Here is a 20,232-nt window from a genome sequence, read left to right on the forward strand (position 1 = left end):
TCGTCATATGGAATACTGCTACGTCGATCACGAGCGGCTGTTATTTTACAATCAGCCGCCACTATATTCCACTGCTTAGAGCGTGATGCAAAGAGTTCGGCTGTACTCTTTGACAAATTTCCTTCTCGTACAAGGTCATTGAAGTCGGCTTGCGTTACTAAATGCGGCACTGCAGTCCCAAGTTCACTGGGTGTTGGTACAAATTCCGATACTTCTGGTTCCCCGCATCTCGCATTCGATGCAAGAAATGTTGACAGCATTGTTGGTGCTACTGTTGGTTCTCCATCCCTTAATTCGGGAACATCTTCAAAAATCTCCATTGAAGCCGCTATACGTTCTTCTGGTGAGTACAAAACCGCTGGAATAACCGATTCTACATTAGCGTAGCGAATTTTGTTGCGGCGAAAGTATTGGTACCCTTTAGTTTGAGTAAAAGTTACGCAAAAGTAGCACAGTTCACTGCAGTGCTCCGTACGTGGTAGACAAATTTTTCGTACAGAGTACTTTATTGTTGACCTTCCATCAGTAAACTTGCATAAATTTCTATAGCAATAGTTGCACACGACTTCCGGAGTATACCACAAGTAAGGAACATAAGCAGTTTTGAATATTTTCTGAAACGAATTAACCACTGTTTTCGTAATATTTTTAAAATTTTTACTTGGTGCGAATAAGCCACAAACGTAACAAAAGTTATTTCGAGTCGGGCACTGCATTTTTCGTAAGATGAAATATACAGAAAGACGTTTTCGCGCAACAGAACTTAAAACAATTGTCAAAGTATACGTCTCCTAGTAGCGCAACTGTCAGGTGATCGGAACTTCCGGAACTGGAACAAACACACAAACGGCACAGAGTGTGTTGTATGAAACAATAAATTAAAGGTTAATAAGTTGTTTAAAAATTTGGAGTCACTTCAAGTTATGCCGAAAATTTAGAAAAAAAAATTTTTTTTTTAGAAAAAAATAATTCAAGAATATCTGAGAATTGATAAAATTTTTGTTTTTTAATTTTACATATTAAAAACTTTTCCACGAATCTGCCTGCAGAAATTCAGCGCGATTGGATCACGGAAAAAGGGTTAAAAATTGATCCAAAGTTTTTCACACAGGCGGACTACGAGCTCTATATTTTATACATAAAAGAAAAAAATTCTGACGTGTACATGAAAATCGCCGATACTCGTGTATTTTCATTTTTTCTCCCCTTTCCGAAAAAGTATATTTGGTTCATAGGACAGAAAAAAAGCTCGTTTTTGTAACGCAATGAAATTAAACCATTACCCTAACATCTCCAGTGTTATACGCTATAATTTGAGCTACTTAAATAAAATAAGGAAAAAAGTCTAAAAAGGAAAGTAATTCATAAAACAAACAATAAAAGATAAATTTTTGAATTATTATTATGTAAAAAATAAACTAATTGGGAATATTCAACCAACTTATTATACAAATTCCGTCCTCCCATAAATTCAGATCACCCCTGATCAAAAGATTTGTAAACAATTCTACCTAAAACTAAAGGAGGATTATTTACACCATAAGTAGAAATATAAGGTATAAATCATATTGAACCAGAAAAATAACTCACTAAATAATTACTTATGACTTATTAAAATAAAATAAAGATACATTAGAAATTCAATAACCTAATAATCCACCACTAATACAAACAAACAAAGTCAATAATTTCAAATAAATTGGTAAACAAATTATATAAGGAGTCGGAAAAATCAATCATCTAAGTATACTACCACCAATAATTCTCATAATCAAAAGCCCTCTTATGCCACGCAATATAACTCATCCTTCATATCTTAATATATTTAAAGAACTACAATTCAATTCACCAGTTATAGAATAATAAACCAAACGGAAAGAATAACATACATAATCCAATAGAAAAAAAATTAAGAAAAAAAGGAAATATATTAATATAACTTAAGACACAATTTCTAAAATTAAATCCTTAGAATAAAATCCAGCTAAAAAACGTATCCCACATAAAGCTAAATTAGCAACATTAAAACAACCAGAAGTTAAAGGTATATACATAAATTCGTAAACCCCCTATCAACCGAATATCTTGAGAATTATTTATATTACGAATAATAGCTCCAGCACACATAAATAATAATGCCTTAAATAAAGCATGACTCAATAAATGAAAAAAAGCCAATTTATAAAATCCTAACGATAAAATTCTTATTATTAAACCCAACTGACTCAAAGTAGATAAAGCAATAGCATTTTTAAATCAAATTCAAAATTAGCTCCTAATCCAGCTATAAATATAGTTAACCCAGATAATAAAAGTGAAACTTGACCTTTTCAAGAATTACATAATAAAATATTAAACCGAATTAACAAATAAATTCCAGCAGTAACAAGAGTAGAAGAATGAACTAAAGCAGAAACAGTAGTAGGAGCTGCTATTGCAGCATGTCTTGTCCTTTAAAGCGCTTTTCAATAGCCGCAATGTCCTGATGGAACCTTTCGCCATGTTCATCGCTTCTTCTTCTTCTTAATTGGCGCGATAACCGCTTACGCGATTTTGGCCGAGTTTAACAAAGCGCGCCAGTCGTTTCTTTCTCGTGCTAACCGGCGCCAATTGGACACACCAAGTGAAGCCAAGTCCTTCTCCACCTGATCTTTCCAACGCAGAGGAGGCCTTCCTCTTCCTCTACTACCACCAGCTGGTACCGCATCGAATACTTTCAAAGCCGGAGCGTTTGTATCCATTCGGACGACATGACCCAGCCAACGTAGCCGCTGGATCTTTATTCGCTGCGCTATGTCTATGTCGTCGTAAAGCTCATACAGCTCATCGTTCCATCGTCTGCGATATTCGCCGTTGCCAACGTGCAAAGGTCCAAAAATCTTGCGCAGAATCTTTCTCTCAAACACTCCAAGCGTCGCTTCATCGGATGTTGTCATCGTCCAAGCTTCTGCGCCATACGTTAGGACGGGCATGATGAGAGTCTTGTAGGGTGTTAGTTTTGTTCGTCGAGAGAGGACTTTACTACTCAATTGCCTACTTTGTCCAAAGTAGCACTTGTTGGATTTCAAGGCTGACATTGTTATCGGTGTTAATGCTGGTTCCTAAATAAACGAAGTCTTTTACAACCTCGAAATTATAACTGTCAACAGTGACGTGGGTGCCGATATGCGAGTGCGCCGACTGTTTGTTTGATGACAGGAGGTACTTCGTTTTGTCCACGTTCACCACCAAACCCATTCGCTTTGCCTCTTTATCCAGCTTTGAGAAGGCAGAACTAACAACGCGGTTGTTAAGGCAGATGATGTCAATATCATCGGCATACGCCAACAATTGTACGCTCTTATAAAATATTGTGCCTGAGCGATTAAGTTCTGCGGCTCGTACGATGCTCTCCAACATCAGGTTAAAGAAGTCACACGACAGCGAGTCACCCTGTCTGAAACCTCGTTTGGTATCAAACGGCTCGGAGGGGTCCTTCCCAATTCTGACGGCGCTGCTGGTGTTGAGCAACGTCACCTTGCATAGCCGTATTAGTTTTGCGGGGATACCAAATTCAGACATCGCGGCATACAAGTAACTCCTTTCCGTACTGTCGAATGCAGCTTTGAAGTCGACGAAAAGATGGTGTGTGTCGATTCTCCTTTCATGGGTCTTTTCCAAGATTTGGCGTATTGTGAATATTTGGTCGATGGTAGACTTTCCGGGTCTAAAGCCACACTGATAAGGTCCAATCAGTTGGTTGACGGTGGGCTTCAGCCTTTAACACAATACGCTCGCTAGAACCTTATAGGCGATATTTAGTAGACTAATCCCGCGGTAATTGGCACAAATTGCAGGATCGCCCTTCTTATGGATTGGGCAGAGCACACTTAAATTCCAATCGGCAGGCATGCTTTCATCCGACCATATTTTGCATAGCAGCTGATGCATGCACCTTACCAGCTCCTCGCCGCCATGTTTGAATAGCTCAGCCGGCAGTCCGTCGGCGCCCGCGGCTTTGTTGTTCTTTAGCCGCGTTATCGCTATTCTCACCTCGTCATGGTCGGGTAGCGGAACGTCAATTCCGTCGTCAACGATTGGGGTATCGGGATCATCACATTCTCTTTGACATGCGCAGCTATCACTATTAAGTAGGTTCGAGAAGTGTTCCCTCCATAATTTAAGAATGCTCTGGATGTCGGTCACCAGATCGCTGACTTTGTTCTTACAGGAAAACGCCCCGGTCTTGAAACCTTCTGTAAGCCGCCGAACTTTCTGGTAGAATTTTCGGGCGTTGTTCCTATTGGCCAGCATCTCAAGCTCCTCGCACTCACGTATTTCGGCCTGTCGTTTCTTCTGTCGAATAATACGTCTCTCTTCTTTTCTTAGCTCTCTGTAGCGATCCCACATGGCTCGCGTTGCGCCCGATCGCAGCGTGGCTCTATAGGCAGCATCTTTTCTTTCGGCGGCAGCATGACATTCCTCGTCGTACCAATTGTTTTTTCGGGCTCGCCGGAATCCGATTTCTTCTTCGGCGGCGGTACGTAGAGAACGAGAAATATTGCTCCATTGCTCGTGCATGCCGGTTTGTTGGGCAGTACTCTCTGAGAGCAAGAGTGAGAGTCGAGTGGCGAATCTTCTGGCTGTCTGTTGTGATTGCAGCTTTTCGATGTCGAACATTCTTTGCGTAGTTAGATGGACGCTTTTCGCTGCACAGAGGCGTGTGCGCAGTTTGGCTGCAACAAGGTAATGATCCGAGTCGATGTTGGGTCCTCGGATCGTGCGTACATCTAATACACTAGAAGCGTGTCTTCCATCTATCACAACATGATCGATCTGGTTTCGCATTTTTCGATCAGGAGACAGCCAGGTAGCTTGGTGTATCTTTTTATGCTGGAATCTGGTGCTGCAGACTACCATGTTTCGGGCCCCGGCGAAGTCGATCAGCCTCTGTCCGTTACCGGATGTTTCGTTGTGCAGGCTGAATTTTCCGACTGTGGGACCAAAAATTCCCTCCTTGCCCACCCTGGCGTTGAAGTCGCCAAGCACGATTTTTATGTCGGGGCGGGGGCAGCGCTCATAGGAACGTTCCAGGCGCTCATAGAAGGAATCTTTGGTCGCATCGTCCTTCTCTTCCGTCGGGCGTGGGCGCAAATTAGCGATATGTTGAAAAAACTGGCTTTGATGCGGATTGTTGCGAGACGCTCGTCCACCGGAGTGAACGACAGTACTTGGCGACGAAGTCTCTCTCCCACAACAAATCCGACACCGAATTTGCGCTCCTTTACATGGCAGCTGTAGTAGACGTCGCAAGGTCCTATGGTTTTCTTTCCTTGCCCCGTCCATCGCATCTCTTGGATGGCAGTGATGCCAGCCTTTACTCTCACGAGGACATCAACCAGCCGGGCAGAGGCACCTTCCCCATTAAGGGGCCGGACATTCCAGGTGCATACCCTCAAGTCATAGTCCTTAGTTCGCTTGCAGGGGTCGTCATCAGTGTTGGAAGTTCTCATCCGAGGCTTTGTATATGCTTTCATTGGGGGAAGGTTTTTAAGTGGCGGGTCCCAAACCCAACGCACAACCAGCTATCCTGGAATGTTTCGCCTTCTCACTTTAGCTCACTGCCGAACGGGTGTTCGGAAGCTACCCAGAGGATACTTGGGCTAATCCCGGGAGTTGTGACCTGCTTGAACCATATGCAGAAGAATCGTCCTGGCCACTCCCAAGTGAATGGCGATCAGTAACTTTCCCCACTTGCGTGGACTTCTACATATGGAACCATCCTCCATGTTCATCGCTACAAGCTCCTACATCACCAGGGAAACAATCTAAATGATTGTGAAAGAAATGGATCTTTAGCGACATTAATATGCCCATTTCGCCATATGCCGAAATCATTTCTGCAACAATATTTGTATAATTAACAGCTCGTTTGTTGCCAAGAAACTGCTCAATAACGGCAACTGTGCCTTTCCATGCACGTTGTTCGATAGCTTTCAATTTTGATGAAAATTCATAACTTGCAATTATTTTTTTTTATCTGCGGACCACTGAAAACACCTTAAATTATACACATCATTAAAAAAATAACGTTACTAAAAGCCTTCGTAAAAAAAATACCTGCATGAATCTTTGCGCCGCTCAGTTTCGGAAAAATATTGCGCAAACTTGCAATCGCCTCGCCCTCACGATCCAGTTTTTTAACAAAATTTGATACGATACAGAGCTTAATGCGTAGTGATGGCAAAATTATTTGAGATGGCTGCACTAATGGTAGATTTTCTATACTTTCTACGCCTACTTTGTAGCATGTTCGCGGCTTCCACTTAAATTCAGTGTAATGCTGATCTCTTTTGCGACTTTCCCATGTACACAAAAAGCACTGGTGGGTTGGAAATCCACGCTTAACACCCATGAGTAATCCGACCACTTTTAATTCGCACATATTTTCCAATTATGCTCTTGGTAGTTTATCAGCTGTAATATTAATTCCATGCCTTCGTATGTTTCTTTGAGGTTGGTGGCATATGCGATCGGGACAGCTGGATGTTTTTTCCTATATGAAGCAGCACTACTTTAAGGCTGTTGACCGATGCTTCGATGAAAAGTCGCCACTCCTCTGAAATATGAGGGTAACCAATTTTTTCAAACATCGAATCAATATCACAACAATAAGCCAGGTTTTTTTCCCGATATTCGTGCAATTTAAAAAAATCGTCATATGGAATACTGCTACGTCGATCACGAGCGGCTGTTATTTTACAATCAGCCGCCACTATATTCCACTGCTTAGAGCGTGATGCAAAGAGTTCGGCTGTACTCTTTGACAAATTTCCTTCTCGTACAAGGTCATTGAAGTCGGCTTGCGTTACTAAATGCGGCACTGCAGTCCCAAGTTCACTGGGTGTTGGTACAAATTCCGATACTTCTGGTTCCCCGCATCTCGCATTCGATGCAAGAAATGTTGACAGCATTGTTGGTGCTACTGTTGGTTCTCCATCCCTTAATTCGGGAACATCTTCAAAAATCTCCATTGAAGCCGCTATACGTTCTTCTGGTGAGTACAGAACCGCTGGAATAACCGATTCTACATTAGCGTAGCGAATTTTGTTGCGGCGAAAGTATTGGTACCCTTTAGTTTGAGTAAAAGTTACGCAAAAGTAGCACAGTTCACTGCAGTGCTCCGTACGTGGTAGACAAATTGTTCGTACAGAGTACTTTATTGTTGACCTTCCATCAGTAAACTTGCATAAATTTCTATAGCAATAGTTGCACACGAATTCCGGAGTATACCACAAGTAAGGAACATAAGCAGTTTTGAATATTTTCTGAAACGAATTAACCACTGTTTTCATAATATTTTTAAAATTTTTACTTGGTGCGAATAAGCCACAAACGTAACAAAAGTTATTTCGAGTCGGGCACTGCATTTTTCGTAAGATGAAATATACAGAAAGACGTTTTCGCGCAACAGAACTTAAAACAATTGTCAAAGTATACGTCTCCTAGTAGCGCAACTGTCAGGTGATCGGAACTTCCGGAACTGGAACAAACACACAAACGGCACAGAGTGTGTTGTATGAAACAATAAATTAAAGGTTAATAAGTTGTTTAAAAATTTGGAGTCACTTCAAGTTATGCCGAAAATTTAGAAAAAAAAATTTTTTTTTTAGAAAAAAATAATTCAAGAATATCTGAGAATTGATAAAATTTTTGTTTTTTAATTTTACATATTAAAAACTTTTCCACGAATCTGCCTGCAGAAATTCAGCGCGATTGGATCACGGAAAAAGGGTTAAAAATTGATCCAAAGTTTTTCACACAGGCGGACTACGAGCTCTATATTTTATACATAAAAGAAAAAAATTCTGACGTGTACATGAAAATCGCCGATACTCGTGTATTTTCATTTTTTCTCCCCTTTCCGAAAAGTATATTTGGTTCATAGGACAGAAAAAAAGCTCGTTTTTGTAACGCAATGAAATTAAACCATTACCCTAACATCTCCAGTGTTATACGCTATAATTTGAGCTACTTAAATAAAATAAGGAAAAAAATTTAAAAAGGAAAGTAATTCATAAAACAAACAATAAAAGATAAATTTTTGAATTATTATTATGTAAAAAATAAACTAATTGGGAATATTCAACCAACTTATTATACAAATTCCGTCCTCCCATAAATTCAGATCACCCCTGATCAAAAGATTTGTAAACAATTCTACCTAAAACTAAAGGAGGATTATTTACACCATAAGTAGAAATATAAGGTATAAATCATATTGAACCAGAAAAATAACTCACTAAATAATTACTTATGACTTATTAAAATAAAATAAAGATACATTAGAAATTCAATAACCTAATAATCCACCACTAATACAAACAAACAAAGTCAATAATTTCAAATAAATTGGTAAACAAATTATATAAGGAGTCGGAAAAATCAATCATCTAAGTATACTACCACCAATAATTCTCATAATCAAAAGCCCTCTTATGCCACGCAATATAACTCATCCTTCATATCTTAATATATTTAAAGAACTACAATTCAATTCACCAGTTATAGAATAATAAACCAAACGGAAAGAATAACATACTGTTAATCCAGTAGAAAAAAATTAAGAAAAAAAGGAAATATATTAATATAACTTAAGACACAATTTCTTAAATTAAATCCTTAGAATAAAATCCAGCTAAAAAAGGTATCCCACATAAAGCTAAATTAGCAACATTAAAACAACCAGAAGTTAAAGGTATATACATAAATTCGTAACCCCCTATCAACCGAATATCTTGAGAATTATTTATATTATGAATAATAGCTCCAGCACACATAAATAATAATGCCTTAAATAAAGCATGACTCAATAAATGAAAAAAAACCAATTTATAAAATCCTATTGATAAAATTCTTATTATTAAACCCAACTGATTCAAAGTAGATAAAGCAATAATTTTTTTTTAATCAAATTCAAAATTAGCTCCTAATCCAGCTATAAATATAGTTAACCCAGATAATAAAAGTGAAACTTGACCTATTCAAGAATTACATAATAAAATATTAAAATATTAAACCGAATTAACAAATAAATTCCAGCAGTAACAAGAGTAGATGAATGAACTAAAGCAGAAACAGTAGTATTAGCTGCTATTGCAGCAGGTAACCAAGATGAAAAAGGAATTTGTGCTCTTTTAGTTATAGCAGCTAATATAATTAATCCACCAATAATTTCTATTTCAATTATATTTTTTATTGTCTCCAAATAAAAAATATAATTTCAACTTCCATAATTTAACATTCAAGCAATAGCTAATAAAAAAGCGACATCACCAATTCGCTTTGATAAAGCAGTCAATATAACAGCATTATAACATTTTACATTTTGAAAATAAATTACTAAACAATAAGAAACTAATCCTAACCCATCTCATCCTAATAAAATTCTAATTAAATTAGGACTAATAATTAATAATAATGTGGATAAAAGGAATATAAGAACTCATATAATAAAACGATTAATATAGGGTGGCGCACGAATCGTGCTACAAAAACAAAACGTAATAACTTTTTTTCTGTGTGAGTAATCGGCTTTTTTTTTTTTATTTTGCAGATTAGTATTTAGATTTACAAAAAATGGAGGCTTGGGATACCGAAAAGAGGATTTGGATAGTGCAGCGGTACCATGCAGGCGGCACTCCCCCGAGCAGATGGACCATTTTGAGGCTGGTGAACATGTTTGCTGAATCTGGAAGCATCGCACGCAGACCGTACCATCGAGATCCCCATGTTCGGGTCGAAGCCACAATCGCGGCTGTAGCATCGTCAATTCAGGCAAATCCAAGAGTTTCGACTCGTAACTTGTCGGCGCAAATTGGAGTTAGCAGACGGTCATTGCAGCGGATAGTTCATGATGACTTAAACTTGTTTCCGTACAAAGTTCAAATCACAAGCAAATTAAACCCTCTGGATTTGCCTATTCGCCTGGAATTTTGCCAAAAAATTATTGAAATGGCCGAAGAAGTCAACAACCTCATAAATTGCTTGTTTATGTCTGATGAGGCCCATTTTGATCTAAACGGCAATGTAAACAAGCAAAATTGCCGTATATGGAGTCAATCAAATCCGCAAATACTCCATGAGATGGAACTGCACCCAGAACGAGTCACAGTGTGGTGCGCAGTTTCATCAAGGTGCATTGTCGGGCCATACTTCTTCGAAGAAAACGGTGTAACAGCGACTGTAAATGGGGACCGTTATTTAAACATGTTGAAGGAGTTTTTTTTATCCAGAACTGCGGCGAAGACGTATCCCTTTTAACAGCATTTGGTTCCAGCAAGATGGAGCAACTGCACATATAGCCAGACCGGTTATGGAGGAGCTCCAACGAAAATTTAGAAATAAATTGATATCCAGAAATTCCACTTTCCGCTGGCCCCCAAGGTCACCTGACCTCACTGCACCAGATTTTTTTTTATGGGGTTATCTCAAACAAGAGGTGTATAAAGCAAAACCAAGTAATTTGACTGAATTGAAGCGGTCCATCACAACAATAATTGAGGCGATCCACAGTGTGACTTTTTTCACTTTTAGGATGCCAAAATTAATAACAGCCAAACCAATGGAGCAATTCATTTCAAATTTTGTAGTGTGGTTGCAGACACCTAAATCTGATTTGAGAATAAAAATGGGCGTGATACGCCCACTTTTTCTCCTTGCCCACATATAAGGTAAAATTTCACATAATCATATTTTCTACTTTAAAAGCATTTTCCAGTGCCAATTTAAATACAAATTGTTTAGATTTCTTAACTTTAGCTTAGAGGCTTATGACTAATATTTAAAAGATTTCATTCAGCCCTTGGGTACCTTTTTATACTACATTATACTGATCAGTGAAGGAGATAATCACAAATTGTTTGAATGATAAATATGTCACTAATCTTTATTTTATTAATAGTAAGCCAATAAACAGTTTCTAAAGATTAAACATAACAAAACATAAACACTTATTCGAAAGCAATTATTCATAATACTTCTTCCTGGGCCAGTAATGCAATTACATCTTGGGGCAAAGTCCCGCGCTTGGTTTTCGATGGCTTACGTAAGCTGCAAATGTAGGGATCGGATGATATTAGAAGCCTGTGCAATAAATCCTCATTGGTTTGAGGTCGTGAACTTTTCATTGTATACCATTCGCGATAATTTCTGACATTTTTATTTCTCGATTCTTGTGCTTTTTCGGAAAGCTGACCAATAGGAACCATGCATGACGATATTATATGTCTTGAATGGAACAGTATTTTATGCAGACTGACTGGCACATTGTACCTTTCATATTCCCTCAAATAAAGATCGCGTGTGTCTCTCACATACACCTCAAAGGCCTCAGCATTTATCTGAAATTCACACCCTAAGCAAGACAATATGGTGAAAAGCCTTTTTAAGAGACATAAGTTAATGCCTGTAATGTCTGCAGTAACTTCTGCATTACTAAAAAAACGTCGTGCTGTGTTTCCGTCATTTGTATTGGTAACACAGTTTTTTATACGCTCTCCTAGCTTTTTTGTATCCACGTCTCTTCCGATCACCGCAAAAATTTTCTCTAACACCGCATCACGATGCGTTTCTTTTGAGCTCGTCAGCCAAATTTCAAAAAGTTCTTTCCGAGGAATCGCCATGAAAACTTCTTTTAAAGCTGTGGTAGCAAATTGTAGCAAAATTTTATTCTAGTATCTGAAACACAGAATCCTAAAGGTCGTTTCGCTGTTAAAGAATGGATGGAACTCGATGGACCAATATAAGTTTTTCTCAGTAAAATATCAAAAATAATATTAAGCTATGGCTGTTTTAGTGATATTTTACTGAGCGGATTTGTATCGATAGTAAAAACTTTATAATCCTCTTACTTACCCCTGAAGTACAAAATTGTTGAAATTTAATCAGCAAAAACTCAATTTTATGAAATTGATACTTGTTCGTATTATATCTTTTGACAAACTTCACAGCGATGTTCGGATAATAAATAAAAATTATTCAATTGACGCACCGGCTTGTGTTTGTAAACGGTTATCTTTCTTAAAACTATTGTTTTGATAAATTTTGAGTACACTGTCGTAAAATTTGGTCATTTTCACACAACATACCGAAAGAAAATCATTTTCGCAGAACTTTTTTTTTTTAATTTTGGCATCCTAAAACGATAAAAAGTCACAGTGTGCGATCCCGACTTCAACCCTTCAGTGCGCAATGAACAATTTTCTCATCAGTTGTCGCATATGCGTGAATGAGCATGGAGGTCATTTACGTTCTATTATTTTCAAAACTAATTAGTTACATAAAATAAAATTGAATTATCTATACAATAAAAAAAACAAAAAGTTAAATACATTGATTAGAAAAAAAGTTATTACGTTTTGTTTTTGTAGCACGATTCGTGCGCCACCCTGTATTTAAATCTCCCCCATATATTCATTTGTATAATAAATAACTAAAGAAGAAATTAATAACACAAAAGATATTAATAATTAACTTATTCAATCAAATAAAAAAGTTATAACAATTATACATGAATTAAATCTAACTACTTCTCATTCAATAAATATACAAAAAATCCTTAATCAATATTAATAACCTAAATAAAAAAAAATTAATTCTAAATAAAATTGAAATCAGAAATCTAATTCTACAAATAGATAAATACTTTCTCACGATTTAAAATGATTAAAAATCATATCATTGACACCACAAATCAATATTTTAAATAAACTATTTAAATGAAATTAAAGTGAAATTATACAAATATCTCTCTTCAAAATTAATAAATTTAAAGGAAATCAATGTAAAAATAATAAATAATACTCTCGAATTTTACCTCCTCTAAATGAATAAACTCCAGAAAATAATTTACCATGCTGACTATAAGCATATAAATATAAAGTATAATCAGCTCTAAAAAAAGATAATAAAGATAAATAAATTATTGTTAATCAAGATCAACTAACAATTGTATTTAATAAACAAATTTCACCTAATAAATTTAAAGAAGGAGGTGCAGCTATATTACAAGCTCTTAATAAAAATCATCATAATGTTATTGAAGGTATAAAATTTAATAAAACCTTATTAATTAATAAACTTCGACTCCCCAACCGTTCATATGTAATATTAACTAAACAAAAAAGCCCAGAAGAACAAAGCCCATGAGCAATTATTAATGTATAGGGTTTTTCAGTAAGAGCGCTTAAACTTTTTTTTGAATAAAACACAAACGGTTTGACTTTTTTAACTAATTTTTTTTTATTATCGAGTTTGAACATATACATTTAAGTATGAAATTCGATTTCTTTTGCATGACCACCGCATGCACGTTTTACAAAGTCCAATCGTTGAACCCAATTTTCGACCACTCTTTTTCATAAATCGGCCGAAATTCCAGCAATTTCGCGTTCAATATTGGCTTTGAGCTCACAAATCGTCGCCGGCTTGTTACTGTAGACCAATGACTTCACATAACCCCAAAACGGGACGGCTTGTTAAATGGACCGTAAAATGGCCGTAATGCTCTTATGTTAAAGTAGCAGCAACAGAACGATTATTTTCATAAAAAGAGGTTGTCTGTAAAGTCGGTTTACTGATGATAGTTTAACGTGACAACGTTATAAGAAAATATTGATGGAATGGTTGCAATTTTCAAAACAAAATTTTAATTTTATTTGCTTGATAGATATTTTGTATGGATATAGAGGAAGAGGTAAATGGAATTGCAATGGAATAGGTCAAGTTACATTTGCACAAACGTGAAAAATGACGAAACATTTATCAGATTCATGAAAGATATCTTCAATTTCGATTGTGCATCAGACGTTAATAAGTTAACAACACTAAGAGGCACCATCATCGATTTGCCTTTTTCAAGACACTTTACACTCTAAACACTCCCTTTCATTTCCTACTTTTTCTATCATCGTCCTATTCTCAACAGAGAAATGGTTCATTACCATGCACACAGGAAGAAGGCATATGCAAATACAAGTATGTGAATTTATATACCTACATATGCGCATATACATACATATATATGCTCACTCAAGTAGGACAGAGCCAGATGTCGAACGTTGCCGAACGCGGGGGCCGTTCTCGCTTGCAGTTCAAGCACATTAGCTTACATTTGCTTGCGTACGGAATACATTCGTATATTTGATATGTCCATATGACTTGTATGCATCTTTACATATAGATTTGTTCTTTTTGAAAATTGCGCAAAATTGTATATGTATATGCATGTTTATATACATACTAGCGTACCCTCGCCCACTTCGCTAGGCGATAAATGCAATGATTTGCTGAAAGAGAATAAAATTAATACCTAACAAAGCAAATTCTTTGATACAATTTCATTCGAACTTTATTGGAACACTTTTTGGTAAACAACGTTTTTGGTTTTCCCGTCTTTCGCGTAAATGAATAATGACGATGGTTTGCATACTCGTGAGCAAGCTGCATACAATTGTCCATGAGAAAAAATTGGGTTACCTAAATTAATGCCGCACATTTGTAGAGACTGCCCTTGCGCCTATTAATTGTCATAGCGAAGGCAAGGTGAATAGGGAACTGCAAACGTTTGAAATCGAATGGTAAATCCGTTGGAATCAGTGGAATTCTGGGTATCAAAACGTCTTCTTCTTCTTTGTACTTCCCTTTCAAAGTCTGGTACCGTTGCAAAGTCGTGGCACATTAATGTTGCGCAGCATAATAATCGGTGCTCCAATTTTTAATCGTAAATTATGAGGTGGTAGGCCTGGAAAATCGAGTGAGTTTAAGAATTTAGTTGGATAATTTACGACATCATCTTGATCAGTAATAGTGTCCATTGACTTACTTATATGCAACTATGTCGCCAGGTATTTGATCCAAAATAGCTGCATTTATATCATTGACGTTCTTATTTTTCCGAGCTAAAATTGCTCTTTCGCTGAGCCAATCATGGTTTTTGTAATGTTGAACTATGTTTGGAAATACACTCTGTATCAATGCCTCTTTAGACTGTGCAATTTCTGCACTTTTAATTGTTAGGCAATGTAATCATTCCTGTTGGATCGACAGACATTTGGCCATTTCCCATTTTCAGTAATTGGTGTGAAAATTCAGCTGCTGACGAATCGTTCTATCCAAAGACTGTTTGGCTTCCTCGTAGATCTTTCAAAGTTCTATCAAGTGCCAATGGTTTCTTGTGTGCTATAGTACACTCGTCCCATACGATGAGCTTACATACTTTAAGAACTTTTGCCATTCCAGATGTTTTCGAAATATTACATGTTGGTGTTTCATTTACCTGCATATTCAAAGGCAACTTTAATGCAGAATGTGCTGTGCGACCACCTTCCAGTAATGTAGCCGCAATTCCGGAAGAAGCGAGTGCCAATGCAACGTTATTATTTGATCGAATTGTTGCTAATATCAATGAAATCAAAAAGGTCTTTCGTGTTCCCCCCGGAGCATCCAAGAAAAACAATCCACCAGTTCCATGGCTAACATTATTCATGATTGTATCATAAACATGTTGCTGTTGTTGTGTTTAGTTCATTACAATCATAATGGTATTCACGCTCCAGTTCTCAATTGAGAACTTCGGATTGTGTTTTCGTTTCGTGATGAACAATTTCCGTCTTTGACTCGTTGTTCGTTGAATTTTCGTCTGAAACAACAATCACATTGTCCTCATTGATCTGAATTCCCATGTCTTCAAACACGCTCATATCGTTGGAGTTATCTGAATTTTGTGTATTCATGTGTTCATCCTCTTCGGTAAATAAATCCACAACTTTATTTAAATCTGCCATTCCGAAAATGTAATGTTATTTTTTTCAATTCGTATCAATCCGAGAACAATGTATTCTATTGTAATCTTATCGATGTGAATACTCAAAGAAAACTGTCAACACAAAAGGCCTATAGATTTATCAGGTCTACTTGAAACTGCAAAAACAAAAAAAATTTTCTGCCAAATCACATGGGGAAAAGTATAAAGTGGTGTGCTCTGGTGTGCGGTATTCGTAAGCAAACCGTTTGTACATTTCCTTTGTTCTTACAAAATGTATATCTCGTTTGACGTAAACCCAAAAACAACTTCTGTCAAATTCTCTGAGAGCCGAATAACTGTTTCTTGTCTGGCAAAACTTGGTAAATCTATTATCCTTGGTCAACACACTTGTTGCTCTTACAAATGAACTGCACACAAAACACAAATCAGTAGTTCGGCGTTCGTGTATGTGTACTGAAGCATTTCTCTTCATAAAGAGCGTACAAACCTCTGTGTTTATGTTTACTCTCCGCCGAAAAAAATTTGCAACTTAGCAACACGACACAAATCGTTTCACAATAACGAAAAATTCGTATATTTATTCAAAAAAAGTTGTACACATAAAATGAATGTTAATTCGAAACTTAGTCTATGAATCGAGCAAGTGGATCCCTATAATATGAAAAAAGAACGAATAAAATTGGCCTCGTATCGGCCCAAAAATATGCGTACAAACGAACATCATTTCATTTTTATATATTATATATAGATCGAGTCATTTCATTTCATTTCATTTATTGCCCAAAATCATTTTAACATAGGAGTTTACAAAGTTATGATAAAATTAGATTATTTAGCATTATCCTAACATACATTTGTGTTTATCTAGGAGTTTAAAACTTATTTTTCTTTTGATATATACAATAGGTTATGATTATTATTTTGTATGTCTTTGGCATAATTTTAAAACTTATTTATATTCTCCCAAAAAGGGCTTAAAAAGGAGATAACGTATAATAAACTTCTATAATTTATTTGGCTATAAATTGATCAATGTTATGAAACTTACTGAAAATCGGAAATGGCCAAATGTCTGTCGATCCAACAGGAATAATAAATAGAATAAACAATTCCTATATGAGCCACAGAAGAATAAGCAATTAAAGCCTTTAAATTAGTTTCACGCAAACAAACTAAACTTATTAATACACCCCTAATTAATCTAATTCAAATGTAATTATATATAATACCACTTACTTGTAAAAAAGTAAAAACTCGTAATAATCCGTAACCACCTAATTTTAACATAACCCCAGCTAAAATTATCGAACCAGAAACAGGTGCTTATACATGAGCCTTTGGTAATCATAAATGAACCAAAAATATAGGTATTTTAACTAAAAAAGCTAAAATTAAAGATAAATATAGTAAATCATAACAATTAACATAATTTGTCAAAAGATAATAATTCGATGTTATTAAGGTATTATATTATATAAATAAAAAATTCCTACTAATATAGGTAAATAAACTAATAAAGCATAAAATAAAAGATAAATACCAGCTTGTAAGCGTTCAGGTTGATACCCTCATCCTAAAATCAAAAATAAAGTAGGAATCAATCTTCTTTCAAAAAATAAATAAAACAAAAATAAATTTATTCTACCAAAGTTAAAACTAAACACAATAATAAAATTAATACATTAATTAAAAAAAAATTCCCATAGTTATTATACTTATTAATAGATTCACTAGAAGTAATCATAAGAGTACAAATTCAAAAACTTAATAAAATTAATCCATATGAAATAACATCAAACCCCAAGAAATAAGAAATATTTACAAAATAATTTGTACAATAATTCATTAAAATAAAAATAAAACTTACCAAAAATAGTAAACTTTGAACCGTTCAAAATGAATTTATAATAAAATAAAAAGGTATAATATAAATTATTGTAAACATTAACTTTAACATTGTAATACATTAAATGATTCGAAATAATCTGTTGAGTTCAATTTAATATTAGATAAAATACTTTATTGTTTTTCAACTTTTGTTAAATTGTTATAATTTTCTGTGAGTTAAGTAGGTTTTGTTTGTAAAGAAATGTGTATAAATACGGAACATTTTTGTAAAATATATTGAGAAAAAATTGTAACTTTGTCAATTGAAGCAGCAAGTTTCATTATTTTGGGCAATTGTTGGATACAGGACTCTCCCCGCAGCATTAAGGATAGAGGACTCTCCCCGCAATGGATTTATAGCCGCATACAAGATCTTCCCGCATCGGTTTCTTCCTGCAACGTTATTGGTCCTTCCCGCATCGATTTCTTCCTGCAACGTTACTGGTCCTTCCCGCATCAATTTCTTCCTGCAACATTATTGGTTCTTCCCGCAACAGATTTGTAGCCGCACACAGGATTCTCCCCGCAACATTTTTGAACAGGATTCTCCCCGCAACATTTTTGGTCCTTCGAGCCGGATATAGTCACTCCGCTTGCCTTTTGCATATACGCATTCGCTTGTGTACATACATACGCGTAGCAAAAGGCGCAACGATTATTAAGAAAATTATTTTTGTGCATTGTGTGTACGTTTGTGCAGCCGTTCCTGCATTTAACATCGCGAAAATTCTAAAAACCCGTCGTTTGCTTTTCTGTCATATTAAAAATGTCGAATTCCACTAAAACGCGCGATTCCGCTCTCAATGCCATTAAACGGTATATGGCAAAAAGTATTGATGAGGCATTCACTATGGATGCAGAAAATATTGCAAGCTACCTTCAGTTATTGAGTGAACAGTGGGTTCGTTTTAACGTTGCTCAAGACGCTGTAGAAATTACGTGTGGTGCCGATGTTATTGAAATTGAAGAAAATGTGCGTATCCAAGCCGAAACTTGGTACTCTACAGCTTCAGCTAACTTTAGCCGCGTGAAAAATTGTCGTACTAATTCGCAAGATAGCTCCACAAAGGCATCTGTGTCCACGGTTATACGTTTACCGAAAATGGAGTTGCCCACATTCTCCGGTGACTCTACAGAATGGATTGGTTTTTTCGACGCGTTTTCTTCGTTAGTTGATAATAACTCTGCTTTAACAGATGGACAAAAGTTGCACTATCTCCGAAGCTGCTTGAAAGGTGACGCGTTGAAAATTATCAGTGGTTTTAAAATATGTGACGCAAATTACGTTGAAGCTTGGGGTCTATTAACATCGCGGTATAAGGTTATTCGTGTAATTGTGGAATCTCATCTTCGCGCGTTGGCTGAAATTAAAAGAGCTACGCATGACAATGCTGACGCAATCAAAGGTGTAATTGATGCGTTCCAACAGCATATTCGCGAGCTTAAAGCGTTGGGTCGTCCGATTGAGTTTTGGGATGATTGGTTGGTACATGAGGTCGTCAGTAAGTTGGCATTCGAAACGCGTAAGCAGTGGGAGTTATCGCTCGTTAGTGATGATCCTCCATCTTTTGAGCAACTAATAACATTTTTAGAGATAAGATGCCGATCGTTATCGATGTTTTCGTCGTCAACAACATCAGTACCAATTAAGGTTAAAACTGCATCATCAAGCAAGTCGACAAATGTGTTCCACACGATATCAAAACAAAGTAACGTGTGTGCATATTGTAGTGGACCTCATAAAATTTACAGTTGTGAAAAATTTCGTGAATTGGACTTGTCTACAAAATCACAGTTCGTGAAGCAAGGACACATATGCTTCAACTGCTTAAGTTCAGGTCACTATAAAGACCGTTGTAACAGTGCTTCCACTTGCCGCATGTGTAAACAACGTCATCACACTCTGTTGCACGGTGCTTTGCAGTCAACGACCGTTACCGCAGTGAACAATTACGCGACGCATTCGTTATGTGCTGCTGACGCCACATCAAAGGTAAGCGCAAAAACTTGTGAATTTCCAGCAAGCGTCGACGTTCCACGCGTTTCTTCATGCTTGAACTCGAGCTCCAATCCACCCATAGCTGTAGAAAGAGTTGTGCTGTTATCCACCGCATTAGTGAAGGTACGCGACTGTTCTGGTAATTGGCAGCCCGCACGTGCACTTTTCGATTCTGGATCACATGCTTCCTTTGTAACCGAAGCGTGTGTGCAACGCTTAGGCCTGCCGCGATCAACATCTGAAGTAAACATTACTGGAATTGGGTCAGCGCAAGGAGGACGAGCTAGAGGTGAAGTATCACTTTCTCTTTCTTCTTTCTCTACAAATCAATGCTTTACTGTCAAAACGTTAATTCTGTCTAAAATTACAAGCGACTTGCCAACACAGACTATAGCTACTTCATCGTGGCCACATATCCGAGGTTTGTTTTTAGCCGATCCCCATTTTATGAAGCCTGGACGGGTCGATATATAGATTGGAATGGACGTTATGGATCAACTGATCTGTACAGAACTTCGTAAGGGTCCATCTGGAGCTCCTA

The 20,232-nt window shown here is 36.6% G+C and overlaps 1 protein-coding gene and 1 pseudogene across 1 annotated transcript; one reads left to right on the top strand and one right to left on the bottom strand.

Annotated features, from left to right (window-relative positions):
• Nucleotides 1-8,583: 8,583 nt before the first annotated feature.
• On the bottom strand, nt 8,584-11,168 carry LOC129250408 (NADH-ubiquinone oxidoreductase chain 5-like; annotated as a pseudogene).
• A 7,290-nt stretch (nt 11,169-18,458) lies between these two features.
• LOC129250409 (uncharacterized) lies at nt 18,459-20,165 on the top strand. Its single transcript, XM_054890031.1, has one exon. It carries the CDS (start codon nt 18,459-18,461, stop codon nt 20,163-20,165), a length of 1,707 nt encoding a protein of 568 aa, XP_054746006.1.
• The last annotated feature ends 67 nt before the right edge of the window (nt 20,166-20,232 follow it).

This window comes from Anastrepha obliqua, chromosome 6 (genome assembly GCF_027943255.1).
Source record: "Anastrepha obliqua isolate idAnaObli1 chromosome 6, idAnaObli1_1.0, whole genome shotgun sequence".
Classification (NCBI taxonomy): Eukaryota; Metazoa; Arthropoda; class Insecta; order Diptera; family Tephritidae; genus Anastrepha; species Anastrepha obliqua.